This window comes from Papio anubis, chromosome X (genome assembly GCF_008728515.1).
Source record: "Papio anubis isolate 15944 chromosome X, Panubis1.0, whole genome shotgun sequence".
Classification (NCBI taxonomy): domain Eukaryota; kingdom Metazoa; phylum Chordata; class Mammalia; order Primates; family Cercopithecidae; genus Papio; species Papio anubis.
In genome coordinates, this window is record NC_044996.1 from 123,222,673 (window position 1) to 123,249,444 (window position 26,772).

A 26,772-nucleotide genomic window follows, 5' to 3' on the forward strand; every position below is an offset into this window, starting at 1 on the left:
TCAACTATCATTCAGCAAGGGGCATGAGTATTATAGCAAGAAAAGTATCATATTTTAAAGAGAAAATCACATCCAATAAATCAGAGGTAGGCATAATTTATTGTAAGATGGCACACTATCCTCAGCAAGGTGCTCCTGAATATAATACTTTCTATTTTATTATGGTACACACTTCTTTGTCACCTACCTCTTCATTCTAACCAATCTAGCCAGCTCCAATAAAATGTTAACAATATTCTGAGTGACTCTGGTTTAATGGGAAAAAATAGGAATGTCAATACACAGGTTACTTTCTCTGATTAACTCATATAATTTCAGTATTCTTCTCATTGTGCCTGTGTTTCCAAAAATTTACCATCCACACTGGAACAAGATTTCATAGACCAACTATCATCATTTTACCTTCAGCAATTTCCATGAAAAATTAAAAGGAAAGTGGTTCTCCCAGGTAACAAAAATCAAACAGAAGGAGTACAGATCACAAGGTTGAGGTCTGCAATATGTATGACAACCAGCCAAGCATGGTAAAGAAATTATTGCAAATATTCAAGATTGTTTCTTAAAACTTTAAATGAGCTAGGACAAAAATATTCTAAACTAATACAGCCCACAAGCCAAATCCAACCTGCTCCTTGTTTTTGTACAGGCTGCAAGGTAAGACTGGATTTTACCTACTTCAACAACTGGGGAAAAATCAAAAGAAGAATAATATTTTGTGGCACATGAAAATTATATGAAATTCAAATTTTGGTGTTCCTAAATCAAGTTTTATTGGGACACAGTCATGCCCACTCATATATGTATTGTCTATAGTTGCTCTCTTGCTACAATGGCAGAATTAAATATTGTAACAAGACCATACGCCCCACAAAGCCTAAATTTTTTACTATCTGGCCCTTTACAGAAAAGTCTTTCAACTCTTGTGTAATAGGCAGAATAACGGCCTCCCAAAGATGTCTGCATCCTAATCCCTGGAATCTGTGAATATGTTACCTTATTCACTGCAAAGAAAGATTCAAGCACAGAGGAATGGTCCCTACAAAATGAAGCTGGAAAAATAAAGCATGGCAAAGGAGACTTACATGAGGTGATTAAGTTAAGGATCTCGAGATGCAGACTTTATCCTGGATTGTCCAGGTGGACCCAGTGTAATTACAAAAGTCCTTACAAGAGGAAAAGGGAGGCAGGAGAGAGACTGTCAGAGTGATGCAACATGAGAAGACTCCACTGGCCATTGCTGGCTTTGAAAAAGGAAGGGGCCATGAGCTAAGGAATGTGGGCAGCCTCTAAAAGCTAGAAAAGGCAAGGAAACAGATACTCCCCTACAACCTCTAGAAAGGAATGTGGCCCTGCTGACACTTTGATTTTAGGCCATTGAGATCCATGTCAGACTTCTGACATACAGAACTGTATGCTAATAAATTAAATTTATGTTCTTTTAAGCTACTAAGTTTATAGTAACTTGTTATAGCAAGCAGCAGAAAACTAACATATCTTGCTTGAAACTTTCAAGCCATGGATCTTACCAACTCTTTACTTTTTAGCTAGCCCAGTCACCCAGGTATCAAGCAATATCAAGGAATAAAAATAAATCTTTGGAAACTATTATTCACTGTAATCACTCAGGACCCTCCTAGCTTCAGTATACAAAAGCTATCATTCCTGCTTTATGTTTATTCTTTGTTATCCACAATCCTATGAGGTAAGTGCTAATTACCACCATCCTTGCTCAACAAACGAGGATCTAAAGCTGAGTGTGTAGCAGATGTTGATATCCCACCAGATCCCCTTTTCTACCTAAACTGTACACCCATTCCCACAACTGCTAACAGCCAGATCAACCTTAGCTTATGGGAGTCACCTCATCTGGAGACTGCTGGGAGGTTATAACCCACCTTCCAGTAATTGACTGATGTGCAATTTGAACAGCCCAGTACCTGGGCTGAACAATTTCTGTGGTGCACTTCGTGCTCCAGAATCCTCTGTGAAATCAGGGTGAGGCTCAACATTTCCTGAAACCAACAGGTTTCCCTCATTCCATTATAGGTTTTTCCTGAAACTACTTTCTGAATAAATCACTGACCTAGGCTGGGTGCGGTGGCTCACACCTGTAATCCCAGCACTCTGGGAGGCCGAGGCGTGCAGATTGCCTGAGGTCAGCGGTTCGAGACCAGCCTGGCCATCATGGGGAAACCCCGTATCTACTGAAAATACAAAAATTAGCCAGGCATGGTGGCTGGCGCCCGTAATCCCAGCTACTGGGAAGACTGAGGCAGAAGAATCGCTTGAACTAGGGAGGCAGAGGTTGCAGTGAACCGAGATCACGTCACTGCACTCTAGCCTGGGTGACACAGCGAGACACTGTCTCAAAAAAATCAATGACCTAAGGAACCCCTTCTTGGGCTCTGCTTCTAGTGAACCTAAGTCAGAGTGATGAAGTAAACTGCTCGCATGTCACTGGGATTCAAACCCAAGCAGTCTTCTGTCTCCAGAGCCTTTGCTTCCTAATATGCTACCTTCTCAAGTCCTAACTCCTCTTGGCTCTTGAAGATTAAATTTAATCTCCTTCCTTTTTACTCTGAGGTTTGTGTGTGTGTGTGTGTGTGTGTGTGTGTGTGTGTGTGTGTGTGTTGTGTGTGTGTGTTTTGAGACAGGCTCTCTCTCTCTGTCACCCAGACTAGAGTGCAGTGGTTTGATCACATCTCACTATAGGGTTCAAACAATTCTTCCACCTCAGCCTCCTGAGTAGCTGGGACTACAGGCATGCACCACTACACCCAGCTGATTTTTTAAAAAAATTTCTGTAGAGATGGGGTCTCCGTATGTTGCCCAGGCTGGTATCAAACTCCTTGGTTCAAGTGATCCTCCCACCTTGGCCTTCCAAAGTGTTTAGAATACAGGCATGAGTCACTATGCCCAGCCATTCAGTCTAAGCTTTATATCTAAAATAGAGCCTTTTGGAGCAGCCTCATCCTCTGGCTCCTTGAACTCTGGTCTGCCTCAGTAGACCACATGGCCCTAGGTTGGACTCTCAAGACTCAACAGCTACAAAAAGGAACAACAACAACAAAAGACTCAACAGCTGCTGACAGTCTGCATCTGTAGTGCCCCATCTGAGCTCCCCCGAATTCATTACAAAGCAAGATTCAGGCACAAAGGAATGGCTCCTATAAATGAAGCCAGAAAAATAAAGCATGGCCCTTATATCCACAAAGGAAGCCACCTACTCTCCTGTGGGAATGAAACTGAAGCTGTTTTCTGATGGTTAAGTGGATTTATGCTAAGACAGGCATGCCCTTTCTATCGTCCTTGTGACAAAGGTACACATTTGTCAGAATTAAGTTTCAATCTCTGACACTTTGGCCAAAATGAATGGTGAAGAGCAGTCCACCCACACATCACCCAGATATAAAATGAATTTAAAATAAGAACCCGAGCATGATATAGGGGAAGGAGTATGGACTTTGGAGTCGTACAGACATAAACTCTAATCTAGACTCTAACATGGGTTTTAATCTCTTTGAACCTCAGTTTAATTTCTTTGACCCTCATATGTAAAACCTGTACACTTAGTAATATCTGTATCTCTCAGGGCTAGTATGGGGATACATTTGTTTCAATTAAGTGAAAAGTTTCATCTTCGTGCCTGTATATAATAATCAAAAGGAAATATAAATTCCCTTCCCCCAAGAAAACTGTTCTATTCTGGGGGGAGGGGGTTTAACCCAAAAATCTTTGGCTTTGTTTTTTCCTGGGATAAGGTACTAATGAGTATCTCACAAAGGATCAGGAATATTAACTATCTTTCATTGATCACTTGCTTTGTGTCAGGCTTTGTGCTAGTGTTTCGTATTGCTTTGCTCATTTAATTCTTACAACAAATCAATGAGTTCAGAAACATTGACCCATTTCACAGATGAAGATGCTGAGACTCAGGAACATTAAGTAACTTACCCAAGTTCATAAAACTAGTTGAACCTAGATTTGGACCCATGTCTGACTCTAGAACCCTTTTCTGTATGCTTTTCTTGAAGCAACATATACTCCAGATAGATTTTCACAGTGTGAAAACCCCTGTACTATATAGAGATACACAGAAGCACCCATTTTAGGTCTTCACATGTCACAGTTGTAGATATTTTAAAAAATATAGGTAGAGAAATGGCTGTCCAGGACACTGATAAAAGTGCTAGACACCATTCAAGGATACTGACTCTGGTTTCTCTGCCTGAATGAGCAGTGGTCTCACTTGGGCTGAGCATGGTTTAAGAACCAGGAGAACCAAGTCAGTGTTTATAAACATTCCCTGTAAGAGAAGCACATGGATTTTTACCTAAATTCATCTACAAGTATAATAGATTTGAGGCATAGCAAGGATTGAGGTATTTTTCCAGCCCTAGCAATATATCAGGACAAAGTTCATGCCTGGTCAAGGGATGACCAGGCCCCAACCCCAAAGATTCTGATTCAGTAGGTATGGGGTAGGACTCAAGAATGTTCCCAGGGAAGACAGATGCTGTTGATCTTGTAAATACGCTTTGAGAACCAATGGTTTAAAGCAAGCTAATGTCCAAATGAGGAAAAATGAACCACAAGGTGCCCCCTTAGCCACAGTTGTACTCACATTTAAGCCAGCTTTCTTCCAATAATAGTTGCTATACTGGTTAATCATGCACTTTGTTTTTTCCTTAAACTTTTCTTCTGATTCAGTAGACCACCAAGGATCCAGGTTTCCATTTTTATCATATTTTCTACCTAGCAAAAAAAAAAAAAAAAGTTCGAAGACATTTGTGTTATTTATGGAAAGTAAATTCATCTTCCCTTTCCCTCACCTCGACAAGCCTTCAAAAAACAGTCATAACAGCAGGGAACACTCTTCCTGAGATCAGCTCCTGCATTCTCTCCAATGTCACAGGTTAATTGTAAAAAGGGTGAAAAGGATAAAGACAATTGAGGAAGTGCTTTCCTTCTAAGGAACAAAGAGCACCTTAAAAATGAGATTCATCAATTTATTACATATACTAGTCTTATCCAATCTTGGATTCTGTGTCTTCACCTGATTTGACCCAAAATGTTCACTGGATTATGAAATAAAATGGCTTCATTCAGAAAGCCCATGGAGGCAATCAGAGCACTACTACCAGTGAAATTCCAAACGATCCATAGGAATAGCCCCAGTGAGTCATCCATACTGTGCGATCATAGACCCTGACTCAGCCCTATAAGAACCTATTTCCTCCAAGTTGCCAGGAGCTGAAAGACACATAAAACCTCTGTTATGAATCATTCCACAGCCACTAGTGTGGATAGAAGACCCATTTGTCCTACTTAGACAAGGAAGACTGCTCTAAAAAGAAAACTTGGAATAAGAATGAAAATCTCCAAAACATAACGGGAAGAAAGATTATACATGCTTTCTTGCTATGTGCTCACTCTTCATTTTCTCTACATCCTTTGAAACAAAATTTGGATGCTGCTAGACTGTCTTCTATATTCAAGGTTACTATGAGAATCAGAGGCATCGTTTAAATTTAATTACACAGCTTACAAAAAAAGTCCCCTAAGTAAAGCTGTTAATTGGAACAATCCAAAACTCTTCAACAAGGCTACCTACTACTAACACCACCCCCGGGATAGTATGGAGTCACTGTCCTCTACCCACTAACCAACCAATCATTAAATAGGTACCGGGCACGTACTTATATGTGCAATGCACTGTTCTAAGCATTGGTTACAGAGTGAAATTGCCACCATTAGATTCAGTCCTTTGAGAAAGACTCCAGAAGTTCTCCAGAAGGTTCTGGGGAGGAACTGTACTTAAATTCCCTATCGAGAGGCTCAGAATGAAGAAAGGACTATTAGCTTTTATTTCTTAGCTAAGACTCTCATCTCAGATAAACCAAACACCCAAAGGCAGAAAGTCTAGCTCTGCAGAGTCAGATAACTACAAGTTAGCCACATTTTAACAGAAAAGGGAAGACCAGGGGAGCAAAAAATCTAGGTGATTAAGGAAGGGCTGGTGGGAGTACAGGAAGACTTTTCTAGAAGAGCCAGAGGGTCTCTGGCCCTGGGGTAGGCATCCAGGAAAGGATGTTGGAGATACTACAGGGATGGAAGAAAGAGGTCCCCTTCTATATAACGTTGCCTTAGGGCAGCTGGTTCCTGAGACTGCCTGTAAATCATTGTGTGGGTGTGGATGTGATAGTCATTTGCTACTAATCCATAAGTTTCAGAGATTTCACGTGGCCTTCCAATAATACTCCAAAGTTAAAGGAGAAGAGTGCTGATCAACAATGATGAGGACTCTCAAAGGAAGCCATTTCTTTAGTTTATGTCATATTCTGCTTTTTCCTTTTGTTCAAATGTCATCAGGATACAAAGTATATCCTATTACATAGATTATTAGGAAAGTATAGACTTTAAAATAATCAGAATAGGCTGGGCGCGGTAGCTCACACCTGTAATCCCAGCACTTTGGGAAGCCTAGGTGGGCAGATCATGAGGTCAGGAGATCGAGACCATCCCAGCCAACATGGTGAAACCCTGTCTCTACTAAAAATACAAAAAATCAGCTGGGCATAGTGGCACATGCCTGTAATCCCAGCTACTCGGGAGGCTGAGGCAGGAGAATCACTTGAACCTGGGAGGCTGAGGTTGCAGTGAGCCAAGCTCGCGCCACTGCACTCCAGCCTGGCGACAGAGCTAGACTCTGTCTCAATAAGGATAATAATAATAATCAGAATATAAGCCAGTATAGAGAAAAATAGAGAATAAGCATTGCATAATTTTCGAAATCGTAAAAGGGAATCAGTCAGACAAGCTCCAGAGTCCTAACTCAGCAAGTCCTAACTTGGCAGCATGTATAATCATCGTTGGAGCAGAGCTTGCTCCTCCAGGGAGAAAATCTCAAGACGATGAATAAATGACAAAGGGAGAAGCTATAAATCAGTCCCCGTAACTATTGTGGCAGCTACAGCAATCCTGATCTAAATGCAAAGCTAATTTTATTGAAATTACAAGGCTGCTTTTTAAAGTCTACCCCAATCACCAATGGGAACAGTTGTTTATTTATTGCAAGCCATCACAGCAAGACACGAGGAAAAGTTTTCAATCAGCAATCATATTGCTTTGGATAATCTTCAAGCTATGATGCTGCTGCTATGCAAAGACAATCATAACAATTAACATCCATATAGTCAACATTATTACAAAAGCAGCAGCTTAGAAAATGAACCAGTACTTACCATTATTATCAAATCCATGTGTAAATTCATGTCCAACAATTACTCCTATAGCACCATAACTCAGAGATCTATGGCATAAATACATAATTTGGAGACAATTACAAGCATGAATCTCAGAGCATAATCCTTTAATTTTTTCAATGGAAAGCCAAGATAAACTGCTTTCTAGTCACCATGGTAATAACAATCTAATAACCATACCCAAAAGCTGTAAAAAATCTAAACATACCTTCCAATTGAAATAGACAAAGAAAATACAAATTCTAACATTGTCATTATGACCACATATGAACCATAGTGCCCTACTCTGTGAAATTAGGGATGTGAAAGATATGACTTCTGAAGTCCCTTTCAGCCTTAAGATTTCTATGATTTTATATCTGCTGTAGCTATATATTTATGAACACCTAAAACAGGGCAGAAAAGATCCTGTCAGTAAATATATAATTTATTTTTTATCTGGAAACTTGCTGAGAAGTCACTATAATCTTAGAAGTTAAATTGTTTTCCAAATGTAGTCATAAAAAAAGGAACAGAGTAGAGATTAAAAGGGATCACTCTATTTTCAAAGGTAGTCACGTTCCTCTTTCTGTTGTAGACAAGATGACAACTGAATAGCAAAGATTTGAAAAAGGTGCCACTTCATTTCTCTTCACCTCTGAAGAAGCATGTGGTAGATTATCTATAAAACGCACCAGCAATTCTACCTACCCCTGAATGCACACATCCCCTCCTCCCATCAAGAGGCAATCTATTTCCCTCTGCTTAAATTTGGACTGGCCTTAGGGCTTGCTATGACCAATAGAATGCAGTGGAAGGGGTCAGGTATGACTTCTGGGTCTAGGCCTTAAGAAAGTAGCTTCCATTTTCCACCTTCTTGGAAGTCACTTGCAAAGAAGTTCAACTACCCAGCTAGAGGGAATGAGGCCAAATGAAGAAAGCGAGAAATCCCAGAAGTTGAGAGACTCCAAAGGAAGAGAGAGAGGCCCTGCCATGCCCCAGCCACAAGAGCCAGCCCAACCGGGGCACACACAGGTGAGTGAAGTCGCCTTAGATCCTCCAGCCCTCGTTAAGTGACCCCAGCCAGCACCATACAAAGCAGAGACCAGCTGTCTCAACTCAGTCCTGCCCAATTACAGAATCATGAGCTAATAAATGGTTGCTTGGTGGTGCTTTGTTACATAGCAAAGCATATTAAGAATATATGAAGAAATCAATAATGAGGTTTCCATATATGTGCCTGGGATTTTCTCTCTCAAATATAAGTTCTATTGAGGCCACTCCCTTATCTACTTGTTCACTGGTAAATCCTCTATACTTTGTGCAGAGTAAGAAAGTAACAATGATTTAACTAATTGATTAGTTAACTTTACCATCTCATGCAAGTGACAGATCTATATGTATCTTAATTTAGTCATTTAACCTGTGGATGAGAATTACACACCACTTAGAATCCTTATTGTGAAGATTCTTCATGAGATTTGCAATAATGCTAAAAATATCTCACAGTTAGTTCCTGACATGCAACATCAAAGTCACCCAGCAAATAGATCGGACCCATAACTGGAAGGAATGGAAATTTTTAAAGTGGCATGTTATTACAGGACATAATGATCCTTACCATGCTAATTGTTTGTCTCAACTACACCCGAGGAAGTGGTGTACGATTTAATTTTTCCCCTTGGTGGCAATTCTTTCCTTTGTTATTTCTTTCCCGTAAGGTAATTTGCATTGGAAAAAAAATGCTTCCTACTGTTTTGCCATCATTGCAAACCTTCATTAAAGAAGTAAGAGTGAAATTATGCATTTCAATCATAGAGCTATCATAGCAGTGTGGGACAAACTTGTAATTTTACATAGTGTTAATTTTTGAGGCAGTAGCTATCAGTGTGCAGATTGCAACATTTAGTTTTTCCAGGTCTCTCAGCTCTGAGAATAAGTACTTGGTCCTCTACAACCCTCAGTCAATGCTGTTGACTGGATGAATTGAAGGCATGAACAATGGAAGCTTATAGAAATTGCTGTGCAATGAATGTCCTTTAAGAGGGGCTGCTCCAACAAGCTTCCTATTTGCAAAAGGTAATAGAGAATTCAGAAAATGATTGAATCATTGTAAGTTTCAATTCTCAGTTACTTAATCACAATCCTTTGGACAAGAGACAAAGAAAAAGTAATTTTATATGACTAAGCCTGACAATAATAATATTTCATAATATTAGATTCACATCCTCTATTTTATCAATGAAGAGTATTTAAATTAGCATGTCATTGGCCAGGCGTGGTGGTGGCTCACACCTGTAATCCCAGCACTCTGGGAGGCTGAGACGGGAGTTCGAGACCAGCCTGACCAACATGGAGAAACCCCGTGTCTATTAAAAATACAAAATTAGCTGGGCATGGTGGTGCATGCCTGTAATCCCAGTTACTTGGGAGAGTGAGGCAGGAGAATTGCTTGAACCCAGGAGGCGGAGGTTGCAGTGAGATCACGCCATTGCATTCCAGCCTGGGCAACAAGAGCAAAACTCCATCTCATAAATAAATAAATAAGCATAAAAAAATAAACTCTCCCTTTTAAAATGCAACCGTGACTGGCTGGCCAGAAACTGGAAGATTTCTTGCACCGAAGATCTAGTCTTGCAAAAATAAAATAGAGAAGACACCACTTTTACTACCTACTCAGTTTCTCTTTTGTTCTTATTACTCAGTGGGTTTAACATATGCACACAGATTTGCTGTCAACAACAAAACAACTATACCGCTGTCTAGATTAACCATGAACTCACACTGTTATCAAGTAAGGGTTGCCCTATGCCTGAATCATAAATTCATAAAAATTTCTGAGTTGGAAACGGCTTAGAGGTCATCTACTCCTACTTCTTACTACAGAAATGGGTCCCCTCTTGAAAAACCCATTCAAATGGTTGGTCCAACTTCTTACTAGAGGAATGGGCCCCCTTTAGAAAAACCCATTCAAATGGTTATAATACTCTGCTTAGGTATTTCCAATGACCAAGAGCTCATCCCCTTCTAAGGTAACCCATTCCCTCTTTGGGCAGGTCTAAACATAATAGCTCTCCATAATGCTGATCTGAAATGTCTTTTCTATGGCTTCCATCTATTGGTCTAGTGTAGCCTCTAACTGAACACCTGCTGAATCTCCTGAATATAATAAGTCATTCTACCACCTTAACTTTCCTTCAAAAATATGCAGACAGTTATGAGGTTCCCCTTCAAGTGTTATTAAGTTCTTTCAACTCTTATTCTTCAGTCATGAATTCTAGATCAGCATTTCCCAAAACGCAGGGGAGTTTGGGAACCTCTACATTTCGAAGGATGGTTTACCAGAGTCTGGGAAGGGTGGTGGGGGGCTGGGGTCAGAAGTGGGGATGGTTAATGGGTACCAAAAAGGTAGTTGTATTAAACACATCTAAATAGGTTTCTTTCTTGCAGAGCTTCTAGGAAACTTTTATGGTGATAATTATTATGATTCCCCAGAACTGAGGGAAGGGGAGGATGACTTACCTCTCTTACTATTTCATGGAACACACACTTTGAGAAACATTGTCTTCAACTATTTACAGTCCTGATTCTTTCCTCTGGAAATAATTCAACTTGTTCATGCCTCATAATTGGACTCAACACTCAGGTGAGGACTAAGCTGAGCACTGTGAGCAGAAAGGATACCCACTCCCTTGTTTCTGGAGGCTATCCATTTATTAATACAGAATAGATGAATGTATGGGAAGCCATCTCACTGGACCGTGACTCCCATGTCTTTAGCATCTTCATATTCCCAATGCTGGGAACCCAAATGATACATAATAGCTATTCATTAAGTGGATGAGGACAAAGAAGTCTTTAGGAAAAAAAAATTCTCTTTCACACTCAAGTATTAGCTATGACCTAGCCTAAGGTACAAACAAATAGACACTAACATTAACTCCTATGTTTCGATGATCTTAGCTTTTATATCAGAAAATCATGCTCACAGACCCAATAAACAAATCACTTAATCAATAACTCCAAAAATCTAACCAGACTATTTCCTAATCTCCAGCTATATAATCACGGTAATAGAAGCTCAGTTAAATTGTCAACAATAAGCAGAATCAAAGAATTCTAGGACTTTTTTAGTTTGAAGGGAACTTAAAGAATATCCTAAACCTTTAATTTTTTAGAAATATATATATAATATAAATATATATTTATACTTATTTTATAAATATAAATATAAATTTATATTAAATTTATATATATTATATAAATGTAAATTTATATTAAATTTTTGTATATTATAGAAATATATGTTATATATATTTCTAAACTTAAAAGCAGGGCAAATTGATTCCAAACATCTGAACATCAAAGAAAACTATGCAGCTGAGGTCTGGGATATTATTAATGGATTTGGTTAAATAAGAACCTGGAATTTTTATTTATTCTAACAATGGTGCTTCCCTGTAGTAAGCTTTATCGATGACTGCCCATGTCCTCTTAGCCCTATTTTTGAGCGCACCAATCTGACAGCCTTCAAATGTCAGCACCTGAAACTAGTTGCCTAAGGACTTTCTCCAGCCATTAGAGCCCTCTTGGCCTAGGATGGGCACTGCCAGGTACCCCTGGTAGGAGCCCTCAATCAATGATGGAAGGTGAGTTGGAGGATAGATAAATACCCCAGCTCCCATGTGCCTGAGGTGGGATCACTCTGAAGCATGTTTTACAGTTCCCCAGCAAGACTGAGCTCCAGTTGCCCATGGTGATAACTGACTTTGTAACACACATGTGGTAGGTGGAATAATGGCCTACAAAAGATGTCCATATGCTAATCTTTGGAACCTGTGAATATGTTATGTTACACAATAAAGGGCAATTAAAGCTGCAGATGGAATTAAGGTTGCTAATCAGTTGACCTTAAAACAGGAAGATTATCCTGAATTATCTGAATGGTCCCAATGTAATCACAAGGGTCCTTATAAGTAGAAGGGAGAGACAGAAGATGAGAGTCAGAAGGACTCTCTTAGGTTATGTTTCTAAAGATAAATTCAATTATCTAACTTGCTCAAAACTTTCAATATTTTCTATTGCCTATTAGTATCCAAGCTCCTTACCTGACATGCAGAGCCCTCCAATATCAAACCTCAATCTTCTTTTCCACTACTTCCTTTCATGTACCATTTGGCTAGCCAAAGTAGACTCTGCCATTATAGAAACACTTTTTCCTCCTTATCTCACATTGTTTCTTCTATCTGGAATGGTTTTAGACTCATCCCATCAATTCAAATCCCAACAATCCTTCAATGTCCAAATACTGGTAGTATGAGTTAATGGGTAAGAGAATAAATGCATAAAAATGAAAGCCACCTATGTATAAGTTGGCCTTCCTGTCCAGTCATACACCCTGGTAATAAGGATCAGAAAATAAATACCCAAAAAGAGTACAGCCGACCCATGCCAGATTCCATGGCATCTTTCTGCTGAATAACCACTGACTTTGTTTCTTCTGTCCTCTACCAAAGCAACATGTTCTTCCTAATTGGTAACTGGTTTCTTTACTCATTTACTCACCGAGGATATTCTGTTCCCCAAAAGAAAGGCTTCTGGAGCTCTCCTGCTGGAAATCCTATGAGAAAGAAAAAATGTTAAGAGATATAGAGAGAGTGATTCAATGATGAGTACCTGGTTCTAGCTATAACTTTGAGGTTTCAAAGACCCATCTCAAAGACACTCCTCCTGGCACTGGGAGCACTCTAAGAGACGTAGCTGTCTCAATGATATCAATTCAACTGAGTTTGAAATAAGTGTATTAAATGGTTTCAGGGAAACTATTTTGCACTGGTACACTATTGGCAACGTCCAGCCTGCTGTGAGCTGGGCTCCTTCATACATGGCATGCTAATGAGGCTTCAGGCTTTCCAGCAGCTTTGCCTGATACAGAAAGGGCTGGCTCTGTGGGCGTGCAACCTGTGTAGTCACACAGGCCCCACACAGAGAAGGGTTCTGCACTTAATGTAATCCTCTCCTGCCAGTGTCTTGAAATTCATAACTATTTTATCTTTGAACTTGTATTTTTTTAGTGGAGCCCGAGGAGACAATGGAACATGTGTGTGTGAGCAGAGAAAATGTGCACAATATGTGTCTGCTGTTCCTAGGAGCCCCATTTTCACACAGCATTCACAATGCCCCAGGAGCACAGGACTCCATCAGGCCCACAGTGCGTAGGAGTTTAGTGAGATGCCAAACAAATACAAGGTAAATATGATACATCTAGAACTGAGTAAGCTCTGATAGCCCTAAGAGGCCATACTTTTCATTCGAACCAGAATTTGCTTCAATGACCAAAAGAAGGTAGTGGCATTCTAAGAAACATGAATGTCCAAGGAATCCTGTCATAACCTTTCTCATACCTGTTACTTCCCTGTATTGGCCAAACACCTACACTGAAAATGATGACATAAAAGGACAGAGAAAGGGTGAATTTTATGGTTTGGCTGTGTCCCCACTCAAATCTCACCTTGAATTGTAATAATCCCCATGTGTCAAGGGTGGGGCCAGGTGGAGATAACTGAATCATGGGAGTGGTTTCCCCCATACTGTTCTCATGGTAGTAAGTCTCATGAGATCCAGTAGTTTTATATAGGGGAGTTCCCCTGCACAAGTTCTCTTGCCTGCCGCCATGTAAGACATGACTTTGCTCCTCTTTTATCTTCCACAATAATTGTGAGGCCTCTTCAGCCATGTGGAACTGTAAGTCCATTAAACATCTTTCCTTTATAAATTACCCAGTCTCAGGTATGTCTTTATTAGCAGTGGGAGAACAGACTTATACAATAACCTATAGTTTCTTTTCCTTTTAGTCCTTCCTTACTTGTCAGTAAACCAAAGGTAGAGAGTATTGGTAGAATGAACATGTATTAAGAAGTGAAATAAAAAGTTGAGTTTTGTTCAGCATTTCCTCCATGCTGGTAAGAACAAAACACATATGCACAAACAAGCTACAAAATACAAACTGTGTAATTTTGGTGATTCCACGTACAAGTTAAATGCTCTTATGTTTGCATTTAAAACTGACATTGCACAATATTGAGATGAAAAGTAACACTCATGCTAATGACTTACATCTTTAATTTTTCTTATAATAGCATTGAATAGCAAATAAAACAATACCATGACAAGTTGAAAGAGAAAAGCCATGAAAGATAGGGCAAGGCTTTATATTTTAGCACCCTCAATGGCATTTTTTCCTGCTTTTGGAACAAGAGGCCCCACATTTTTATTTTGCACTGGGCTTCCCAAATTATGTACCTGACATTGAGTGCAGATGAGTGAGAGACATGCTTTGCTTTGGCCTTGCAACTCACCACTAAATTTTGCACCCTGGGTTGATCCTAGGAACTGTACTTACAAGTCATCACAGCTGATAGAGCAAAGAATCATGACCAAAGAGAGAGAGAGAGAAGCCTTCTATAGTGTCCTTCACTGCTCCAGAGCAACTGTTCTAGGCCCTATGAGACTGAAAGCTCTTTTATAAGTCAAAATGTTCTTCCTCCCTCTTCTTTTTTTCTCTCTCTCCTCCATTTTCTCTCTCTCCTCCATTTTCTCTCTCTCCTCCAAACTTTTTTTCTCTCTCTCCATTTCTCCACACATGAGGAGAAACGAGGACAGGAAAGCAAGTCCTTAATTTAGAAGGGAAATGGTGGTTCTATATAACCCTCATATATATTCTTTATATTTTATTAATAATATCATAGTTTGTGATTTCAAGGTGCAAAAGCCTTATTGCAAAACAGAGATTGTTCCGGCTACTAGTTCTCTGCCATTTTCACATAAAGGAAAATGCATCTAATATTATTTTGAAGCGGCAACATCATAATAATCTTCATAATTTCTACATTTCCTTAAATATTTTTGGCATATTTACATCAATATTGCATCCTCTTTTTTTTTTGGTGATTACTTTTAGTAAGTCATTCTGACTCAGATATATATACATATGCAAATATATATTACATATAAATGCAAATTACAGTGTTTATATGAAAACTCAGTTTCACATAATAAATCATCAAAAAGCAATGATATTTCCTAATAAGAACAATGATCATAAACCAATGTGATTTCATTATTAAATCATTATGGCTTATCCTGCCTGGTAATGTGCTCAGCTGGAAGCATTTACATCCATTGCCAACCTCTTTACAGGAAAACATCTGACACCTGCATGAGCCACTTTTTCTGTCACTTTTGCTGTTAGAAGCCCCAGACTCAAGAGCTGAAGCCATCACATCACTCTGTTCAGCTGTATCTGCTGAGCTTCTTGGGGCCAAGGAACCCAATACTGATAAACAGAAGAATCTGATGCCCTTAGGCATGTTTTGCTGAAGTGAATGGATTAATAGTGTAAGCTGCATTTTTGGAGACGTCAACCAGCTAGAGTGATAGATGGAATCCCTACAGGGTCAACTCAATATCTTATCTCATAAAGTGGATAAGATGTATTTAGCAAAGGTGGAAGTGAAAAATAAGTAGAAAGGAAATTCCTTTTCTCTGCCTTTTTAATAGGTTTTTATGTTTTCTTCATATCCATTTCCTTTTTTTTTTTTTTTTTTTTTTTTAGCATTTCAACACCACCTCGCCACCTGTTTCACACTTTTAAAGTTCTTTTTCTATCAGTGTACTTATGAGAGGCATTCCTCACAATGTAAATGTCTCTGTGGAGGTGAGGGAGGAGAGAGAGGGAGGAGAGGGCGGGAGAGGAAGGAGAGAGACATTTAATTAGTGGTTGGCAAAAGTTAATAAATGTGATAATAGGTCATATTGGCCAAAGTGTAGGAAGCATGTTGATGGGAGTGTAGGTTGTTGCAAGCATTTTGGAGATCAATTTAGTCATCTCTTAATGCTTTAAATGCCATTAAAAAAAATGAGTAACTATGTGGTGATATGGAAAAAGCTCTAAGAAATATTCAGTGAAAAACAGCATTCAGTACAGTGTATGGAGTTATTTTGTGTAATGTATGCAAAAGAGTCAGCATCCATACATACAGCTATGACACCTGTATTGAAAAGGCAAATGTATTCCAAGGAAATTGATACATTGGGGGAAAATTTGAACATAACTCCAATTTCACATTTGCTTATCCACAAGAAATGCTAGGAAAAAGCAGAAAACTGCACCCAAATGGACTGAGCCATATAGGAATACACAAAATGCACACACGCACACACCTCAACATGACCAACTGCCTCAGTTCACCACGTGGGGTAGGAGCCACACTCACCACATCTGATGTTAAACCAACTTACCTTCCAATTTCATGTAACCCTCCTTCCGCCGCTACCCAAAAACTCACAGGAGACAACCCCTCCAATACCAACTTACACAAGCAAACTTCTGGTCTTTTCAAGGGAAGGTGCCATATTTACTGTAGCATTTGTGTATTTACCCATTTAACATGTATAAAACTGCGCTATCATCTGTATTGGGCTCCCAGCTTTTGTTTTTAATGCGTCACTGATAAAGTTTTTAACTGTTGTGCCCCAACCTCATTTTTCTCATAAGCCCTGTGGCCTTTTAGTACATACTTTTGCATAGCACAGTGGTGTTTAAGAACACATATGTTACGTTATAGAACTGACTGTATCCACACATGTATGTCTGTACATACAGACATACCTGCCACTGGTTTTCAAATTTTATGATGCATCAGATTCACCGGAGGGCTTGTTAAACTACAGATTGCTGGGCCCCACCCTCAGTTTATGAGTCAGTAAGTCTAGGGTAGGGCTAAGAATTTGTATCTAACAAGTTCCCAGGTGATGCAGATGCTACTGGTCTGGGTGCCACAGTGAAAACCACTGCCCAATCACTTGCACAAGGGCACTACAGAGTTCATTGCTGCATGGCTTGTAGTTGAGAAGTGTGCAACAAGCTAAATGTCCAAATAAGAGGGCAATTAATTATGGTATAACCATATTGTGAACTGCTATGCAGTAAGTGAAAAGAAAGAGGTAGGTCTTAACATTCCAGCATGGGAAATAACCCCCAAGACATGTTGTTGGCATAAAGCAAGGTACAGATATAGATATATAAATACCATTTATTTTCTTACATAACTATCCTACCAGTGTGAGCATATACATGTATTGTCTGTATATGTGTATACATATGTAAATTCTTTAAAAGTCATAAAATACATATCAAAGTGATCACAGTGGTTACCTTTTGAAGAAAATCAGGATTTGGGGTGGTGGCTGATAAAAAGGGCTCTACACATAAATGTCATGTTTTAAATTTGATTATCCAAAGATAATTGGCTTGTGTAATTAAAATTAATTCTTTTAGAAATAAGTGTGTGTGTACACAGGGGCCTGTCGGGGGTTGGGGGGCTGGGGGAGTGATAGCATTAGGAGAAATACCTAATGTAAATGACAAGTTGATGGGTGCAGCAAACCAACATGGCACATGTATACCTATGTAACAAACCTGCATGTTGTGCACCTGTACCCTAGAACTTAAAGTATAATAAATATACATAAATGAAATAAAATACCCCCTGGATTTTCAAGCCTTAGTATGAAAAAATAATATAAAACATCTCTTTAATCATTTTTGTATATTGATTACATATTAGAATGAAAATATTTTGGATATATTCGGTTAAATAAATTGCTAAAATTAAATAAATTTGAGAATTAGTTTTGTTTAGATCTTGCTTTTAAGAGTGACAATGTCAGGTTAATTTAGTTAATAGAGTAATTTCATACAATGACAACAGTATTATAAAAAACCTCCTGTCTCTTATTTTAGTTATTTGTTTTCTTATTTACGTATTTTCATGGAAATTGTACCCAAAAAACTAATATATTCGTATCATACATTTCAAGACTTACTTTAATAATTATTACACAGAGGTAGATTTCATCAAATAGATACACAGTATGTTATGTAACAATTATTAAAATTTATTTTAGCATCTCAAAAAAAAAGTATGTGTGTATTATAGAAAATTCTTCTGAAGGCTATTGAAAAACAGTTAACTAAGCTTACATAGTATTATTTTGTTCTTGCATTTGTTAACACCAGCAAATTCCACTCCTATTTCAGGCAAAAATACAAATTGTGGTTATACCATTTCAGTGATTAAAATTCTGACAAAAGAAAATATTGCTCTTTGTAATAACCTAATTATTTATTTATCTATCAGTAATAGTGTCTCTTTCAAATCTGCACCTGGGAAAGCCACAAGAACCTGCTTTTGGTTTTCTACTGGGGTCAACCTCTCATTTTTACTGGTGTTTCTCATTACAATTCTCCTATCAGTAAATGTGGAGTAACCTAGTTGGAGCTTAGCAAAATGCTGATCATAAAAGACAGAGTGCTTTTGTTTAGGACACAATTGCCAAAGAACCAATCGCATTCACTGGGTGATTACCCCAGGTTCAACTATTTGACTTTTATAGTCATAAATCATACGCCGACGGTAGCTACAACTTTCCCAGAAAAGTTAAATGCCTCAATGTGTCTGGGTTTCAGTACACATTATTGTCAGCTGCATTAATTAGAGTTTTTTTAGTACAAACAAGTATAGAGAAGAAAACAAATGTAGCCCATTATTCCACAGCTCAGATGTCAATAAAACAAATAAATAAATATACTCAGGCCTAGCAAATTCACACTGGATAGAAGGACATGGAAAAAAAGGAATAATCTTCCTTTTGCCCTACCCCTCTCTTCCCCTAACCTAGAACCTACTTTCCGCCACTATCTGTATGGCTCGCTTCAGGTGTGTAGGCTAAGATCATCTTTTCATTAACGCCTTCCCTAGTGCTTTTTTAAGGGGCAGGATGTTATCCTACCCACTTTCTTGCTTTGTAACTCATCATAACACTTAACCACTATCTAAGATACATTTAACTTACTTTGTATGCATTTTCTGTCTTTCCCCGACTAGAATGCAAGTTCCATGACAAAAGGGATTTTTATTTTTTACTATTCTTTAATGGTGATATCTTCAGAGCTAGAACAATACCTGGTTCATAGTAAGCACTCAATAAATACTTGAATGAACTGATATTGTATCTTGTGAAACTCAGACGGATGACTGGGTTGTTGAAGCATTACCTACCATTATGAGTACATCTTGTTAGCCAAAGTTTAAAACCGTTAGTAGTACCAATGTATTACTTCTCGAATTTTCCACATTCAGTACCAGATCTGAGATACATTCCATTATTCAAGTTCTGGTTTTCATTTTCTTTCTAGATGAAAGAATTTGTTGGTTCCACTCTCTTGCTGTCATGGCAGAACTAGTGTAGTTTTGAGATCAGCACATTTTTCCAATAAACTTTCAATCACAATACAGATATTAACAAGCTAAAAAGTCCTGCCCAGTTTTATGCAAATTCCATCAATCCTGTATCCTCTTAGCCCTCCCAGCTGACCCCCAATAAAAGTGGAATATTCTTCCTTTTTATGTTTGTGATATATGCTGGAAAGAGAAAATTAGACAAAATATTGATCCAAGGCCTTTGGCCTGGAGAATATTGAACTAATTTAATCCATTTTCCCTACATTCATTGTTGCTTTCACTTTACTGCAGCATTAAATTTAAGTTCCATATTCATAAGTGTATGGTTCAGAAAAGTTATGCAGAAAATATTTTTAAAACATTACCTTTCAAAATTTTATGTTATTTGGAGGTTTTTTTTTTTTTTTAGTATTAACCCTTACAAATGCTGATGATGTTAGACAACTGTGAACCAGACTCAGACATCTTTTTCTGTTATTTCCATGTTTAGTCAGATTTTACAAAATAGGAAGCCTCCAACTTTCATTGCCAGGTCTTCAGAAACCCAGACCATGTGCTTTTTCCCTTTCTCTATAGCAAACTTTTTTAAGTATAGTAACACAATGCAAGACAACTTGAACTCATCTACCTTTAGGAGCATTTCATTCTTAAATTCAACATCTCTTTTGACTCCTCTGAAAGAATTAGCATTACTGATTTTTTTCATTTAGGATCCCTCCAGCAGCCTCTGGGACAGAAGTGACAGAGCCAGGGGCAAATGACAAAGTAAATTAAGTCCAAAAAAAGGTGACCAAGGGAAAATTCCAAAGGAAAATTAAATGGGCTTGAGGATGTGTGGACCAGCATACACATTCAGCTGTTTATTGAACTAAATCTGTTTCCATATTTGCCGTAGCTGCTTTCTCCAGAAATATACTTGGGTTTTTCATTAAGTGTGTACCTGTGTCTGTTTTCTTTCAGTGCGGATGTTTGTGATAGTTTTGTTAAGGGGTGGACTATGTCAATACCTTCTATTGCATTATTAGTTTTGTCAAACAATGGGATATTTGGTTGTTTGCGTGGATTTTTTGATGTATTAATGTGGCTTTAGCACAAGTTGTGACAGTTATTTTTTTTTCAAAAGCCTTAAGTGTGTGCTTGTATTACTAAACTACTCTATGTATTAGTCCACATTTCAGAGCTACTGCTGATATATCATCTTATCTACATTATTGTACTTCTTGGTGAAATTCACTTGTAGTTACCTTCTGCTCACTTCTTTATTTTACTTGTCCTGTGCAATAGCGTCCACTTCACTAAGTGAATATATTTTATGATCCTAATTTTGGAGTGTCAGTCTATTTAGATCCCATTATAAAAACTATTGGGAATAGTAGGGTTTGGTTATGATGATGCAATTTCTATGCATAACCATTGACTACTAACATTTACTGAGCACCTATGATGTTCCAAGCCACATGGGCAAGCTTTGAACATACAAATGTCCTCAAAGAACCTACAATCTAGTGGGGGAGAAAGGATACCACTAGACAAATAATCCTATTTTGCAAGACCTAAAGAGGAAGGTAAACCTATACCAAGCTTTCTAAAGTATGCTTTTTAATTGAAATATGTTTTAAACTCAGTAGATAAAAGAAATACCGGAGGCCCGGCGCGGTGGCTCAAGCCTGTAATCCCAGCACTTTGGGAGGCCGAGGCGGGTGGATCACGAGGTCAGGAGATCGAGACCATCCTGGCTAACATGGTGAAACCCCGTCTCTACTAAAAATACAAAAAACTAGCCGGGCGAGGTGGTGGGCGCCTGTAGTCCCAGCTACTCGGAGGCTGAGGCGGGAGAATGGCGTGAACCCGGGAGGTGGAGCTTGCAGTGAGCCGAGATCGCGCCACTGCACTCCAGCCTGGGCGACACAGCGAGACTCCGTCTCAAAAAAAAAAAAAAAAAAGAAATACCGGATATGTGGGAGTAGATGTGCAGAAATGTTTTGAGAGGGAGTTATTTATTCACATGTCTAGCTAATGGGTGATAGATGTGGTTTGTATGATTATTTGGGGTTTGGAGTAGGAATGGTTTAGGAAACTGGTGCTCAAATCTTGGTCTGCAGACCAGCAGCATCAGCATCACGAGGGCACTCCTTAGAGATGCAAATGTTTGCACCCCCACCTCCCCAGACCTACTGAATAGCACTTCAGGCCATTCTGGTACATGCTGAAGTTGGGACCCATTGGTTTATATCAGGGTAAGTACAGTATTCTCAACCCCAAATGCACATCACCTGGGGAATTTTGTTTGTTTGTTTGTTTTAATATCTATGTCCAAGCCCCTGCCTCAAACCTATTAAGTCACAATCTCTGGGATGGAACCCTGAACATAAGCATTTTTTAAAAGCTCCCCAGGTAATTGGACTATGCAAACAGGTTCAGAACTGTTGATTTAGGAAAAATAAGGAATTTTGTATGTTTAAGTGATCTATAAATCGGCCCTCCTGTCTGTCATCAACACCATGCATGTAACAATGTAACATATGATTACTTTTATTACAGTTTTGCACACTGTACTTTCAAAACTGAAACTTTACATGCCTTATACATTATGACTGTAGTAAAGAACAAGAAGAGTTTAAATTGCACCTGCTTTAGAAAATCCAGGATGAATGCTTACTCTAATAATGAATGTTACATCTTATTCAGGATTAGTTCTTGTAATCAGATAAGCTGGACACCATTCTAGAATCTGATGCCATCAGTCAGGACATGGAAATTGCTGCAATTACAAAGCACTTTTGGTTATGGTTTTTGCTGTAAAATGATTTCATTGTCATCACTGCTAAGATTAATCATGGATTTTTTTTCAAGTTGGCATCTTGCAGTAGTTTGGTGAATGCCAACCTTCCCCTTTCCAGAAAGTATCAAGTTCTAACAGCTGTGACTCCTGTCAAGGGATTCAGCAAGATGCCTTAGCCATCTGCTGGCTTCCTGCAGGTAACCTCCTGCCACCACATCTATCAGCATAGAGCTGACAAGCAGAAAGCAGCTTCTGAAATCTGCCCTCCATCTTGAAACCTTCTCTGCTGGCCCTTCTATTCTTTTTCTGCCATAATTACCTTTAGGCTGCAATGAAGAGCGCCTTCCTTCACCCCTGCCACCCTTTACCAGGGTGACCAACCATCCCTATCTAGCTGGGACAGAAGGGGCTCCTGGGATGCAAGACTTTCTGTGCTAAAACTGGGATGGTCCCAGGCAAACCAGAAGTTAGTCACCACACCTTTACCCAACAAGTCTGACCTCTTCTGCCTGTGCTGCATTTTTATAGCTCAGTGGTTCTCAATCTTTGGCATCTTGCAGAAGTTTGGTAGTTAAGATCTTGTTAAAACATAAATTGCTGGGCCCAAATCCCAGAGTCTCCGATTCAGTAGGTAGGGCCAGATAATGCCCATCTATCACAAGGGATGCTGATGATCCAGGGACTGCACTTTGAAAACCACTGCTATAGTTCAACATCTGGCAAAGAAAACACTAATTTCCTTCCACTATGAAGCTCAGTGTCTCATATTCTACTTATATTCCAACAGGTCTTCTCATTTATTGATTGCTGTACTAAGTATTTGAAACTGACACTAGCAGCAGGGATATTCAGCCCAGTCCTGGGAGCATGGTAGGTACTCGGCAAATGCTTATGTGGGTTCACTGAACGGTATCTGGTTATGCAATAATAGTCTCAAGAATGAAATGTGACTAACATTTTCCCCATATCAATTAGACAAAAAACTAAGTCTCTCTATTCATTTCCTCCAACAGTATCTTTAAGATGCAACTCATTAAAGGTTAAACCATCTCATCTGTTGTTAGTGGTAATACAAATTTGTACCGCTTTCTTGAGAGAAGTTGGGTAAGACGCATTTCAAAACCCTCAAATGGGACACACCATTTGACACAGGAAATCCTCCACTTCTAGGAATTTACTCTAAAGAAATGGTCTCAGTTTTATACAAAAAGTCACAAAACTTATCAATACAGAGGGTTAACAATAGGGAAACAGCCGAAATGTCCATTAGGAAGTAATTAAATAAGGTGTTTTCTCAGTTGAACACTACACTCAATGACTTCGAAGAATATGTAATAAATGGAAAAAAATATTCATGTTACAATGTTCAGTGGGGAAAAAGTAGTACTATTGGATGAGTCCGTAAACTGTAAAACATTTGTAGATAAATGTACATTTCAGTGGTGTTCAACAAAAGTATTAACCATGACTATCTTTAAATGATGTTAACTTTTTAAATTTTTTTAGTTCAGCTAAAATTTTTCTAGATTTTCTACAATAATTATGAACTATTTTTGTAATAAGGGTAAAAGACAATTTATTTTTTAAAGAGAAGACAAATGAGATTGTGACCATCAAGGTCAATCAATGAGATTTCTCCCTGACATCCTGTCTCCTGTTCCCATGGCTGGTTTTTAGGTTCCTATGTTCACCTCACCCTGGCTTACTTACATCCAGGCAGTTGCCAGTGAGTGCCCCACTCACACCCTGTCTTTAACCAGGGTGACTCTGATAATCATTTCATGCTTTCCTACTACCAGCCCTGCAGCCAACCTGCCTAGTGCACTGTGTCTGAAAATGGCATTTAGAAATACCCTTCAAGTGGCAAATTGCATCCTTACAGGCATTGGTTCTGGGACTTACCACGGTAACAAGAATCCCATGAGACTGCAGAGCTTTCCAGATGAGGCTACCTTTGTCCTCCCATGATACTACCCAGAACACCATTCTCACAACCCTCCTTGGTTAGGCTTCAGAAACTGGGGGACTGTATCAGGACCTCCAAATTCCTCAACTAGACCAGGACAAGAATGCCTTAAAATAGGTGTAGCAGGGCTGGGCATGGTGGCTCATGGCTGCAATCCCAGAACTTTGGGAGGCCAAGGCAGGTGGATCACTTGAGGTCAAGAGTTTGAGACCAACCTGGCCAACATGGCAAAATCCTGTCTCTACTAAATATATATATTTTTTAAAAATAGCCAGACATGGTGGTGAGCGCCTGTAGTCCCAGCTACTCAGGAGGCTGAGGCAGGGGAATCGCTTGAACCCAGGAGGCAGAGGTTGCAGTGAGCCAAGATCGCGCCATTGCACTCCAGCCTGGGTGACAGAGTGAGACTCCATCACAAAAACAAAAACAAAAACAAAAAAAAGTTGTAGTGGGTGTTCCACAACCTTGTTAAGTGCATCATCTGCCAATTTCGTAAACTATTCGAAGTTTGTTCATGACTTCACTTAACAAAACTTGTAAAATCTCAGTGTAAATTTTGGAAAGTAAAGCCTTTTGGGGGAGTATATCTAAATACTCCTTTTAAGCTAGCTTATGGAATAACCCCTCCTCCACTCTTCCCATAAGCTAAAGACCCAAGGAGATCACAGGCTTAGCCAAAAAGCTTGCAGAGAACAGCCTTCTTAGAAGAGGCAATAATGAACTGCTCGATGCCACTTCCCTTTTGGACATGAAATCAGTAGGACTTGGGGACCATCTGAACTTCTCACTCTCACCTCCTGGCTGCCCTACATTCTATAATATCTTATTTCCATACCAGAAGAGAAACAATCCCCCAACTAGTGAAAGAGCAGCATGAATGAGGGGATGATATAATAATGATTATTCTAACACATTTATATCATACCCTTAACCTTCTCAGAGCGTGTTCATGTATATCACCTCATAGCTATTTTTTATTTTATTTATTTTTTATTTTATTTTTTTTGAGACAGAGTCTCATTCTGTCACCCAGATTGGAGTACGGTGGCATGATCTCAGCTCACTGCAACCTCCGCCCTTAGGTTCAAGTGATTCTCACGCCTCAGCCTCCCGAGTAGCTGGGATTACAGGCACTGGCCACCATGCTCAGCTAACGTTTGTATTTTTAGTAGAGACAGGGTTTCACCACATTGGCCAGGCTGGTCTTGAACTCCTGGCCTCAAGTGATCCACCCACCTCAGCCTCCCAAAGTGCTGGGATTACAGGTGTGAGCCACTGCACCCAGCCTATCGCATAACTGTAATTCTCACATTTCCTATCCAGTTTTGAACAGTGTAGTGTGACGATAAACAGGATGCAATCAGATAAGCTGGGTTATACTCCCAGTTCTGCAATGTGCTAGTTGTGCAGTCTTTTACAAGTTACATCACCTCTCTGAGCTTCAGTTTCTTCTTCTGTAAAATAAGCCCATAATGCCAAGTTTATAGACCTACTGTGAAGATTAGAGATAACATACATTAAAGTACCTGGCAAAATGCTTGGCATATTAATGGTTTCTCAGCAAAGTGTAGCTGCACAGAACAGTTATAATCTCTATTTGATGGAAGTCTTGTAAAGCCCTAGTGGAAAAGTTAGAAAATTACAGTAGTCCCCTGCCTTGTCCTTGGGGGATATGTTCCAAGACCCCTGGTGGACACCTGAAACCTCAGATAGTACCAAACCAATACACACACGTACACAATGCACAAATTTTTTTTTCCTCCGCAACTTCATGTATCGAAGATTTGTTCTTACTGTAGATCTTAGCAACCTCAGTATATGATTTCTTTTAAAATTTCCTTAAGTGGAGAACTTTCACCTTCGCACTGAAAGGAAGCTTCTCTTTGGCACACCTGAATTGCCAGCATCACTACTCTTATGCTTTGGGGCCATTATTAAGTAACATAAGGGTTACTTGGGCACAAGCACTGTGACAGTTGATCTGATAACTGAGACAGCTACTAAATGACTAACAGGCAAGTAGCATATACAGCATGGATACACTGGACAAAGAGATGATTCACGTCCCAGACGGCACAGGGCTGGACAGCAAGAGATTTCATCATGCTACTCAGAATGGCACACAGTTTAAAACTTACGAACTGTTTACTTCTGGCATTTTCTACTGAATATTTTCAGAACTTGGTTGCCCCTAGGTAACTGAAACAATGAAAAGCAAAACCATGGATAAGGGAGGATCACTGTGCTATCTGCATTATCATTATGCAGTTATTTGAGAATCATCTCCTAGAATTTGATTTATCCACTTCCTACTCCTCTTCACCCCTGTCATTGCCTAAGTTTAGGCCCTCCCCGTCCTTCTCTTGAGTCATTTGCAAAACTCCTAACTGGTCTTAGTGGCTGCAATCTGTCCCTCTCCAGGCCATGATCTCTAATATTAGGATTAAGGAAGTTGATATGGTTTGGCTGTGTTCC

The 26,772-nt window shown here is 39.2% G+C and overlaps 1 protein-coding gene and 1 long non-coding RNA gene across 3 annotated transcripts in view; one reads left to right on the forward strand and one right to left on the reverse strand.

Annotated features, from left to right (window-relative positions):
- LOC110742111 overlaps positions 1-23,853 on the forward strand; it is a 54,144-nt gene extending 30,291 nt beyond the window's left edge. Inside the window, exon 5 of the long non-coding RNA XR_002519463.2 lies at positions 23,119-23,853. This is a non-coding gene — a long non-coding RNA (uncharacterized LOC110742111). The remainder of the gene's footprint in view (positions 1-23,118) is intronic.
- The window catches only part of PHEX (phosphate regulating endopeptidase homolog X-linked), a 226,664-nt gene that overhangs the window by 24,160 nt on the left and 175,732 nt on the right, over positions 1-26,772 (reverse strand). For both annotated transcript variants that reach the window (XM_009197333.4, XM_003917492.5), the window contains 3 exons: positions 12,810-12,864; positions 7,245-7,312; positions 4,625-4,755 (listed from right to left, as the gene is read on the reverse strand). In XM_009197333.4, coding sequence (XP_009195597.1) covers positions 4,625-4,755; positions 7,245-7,312; positions 12,810-12,864 — 254 coding nt within the window. The remainder of the gene's footprint in view (positions 1-4,624; positions 4,756-7,244; positions 7,313-12,809; positions 12,865-26,772) is intronic.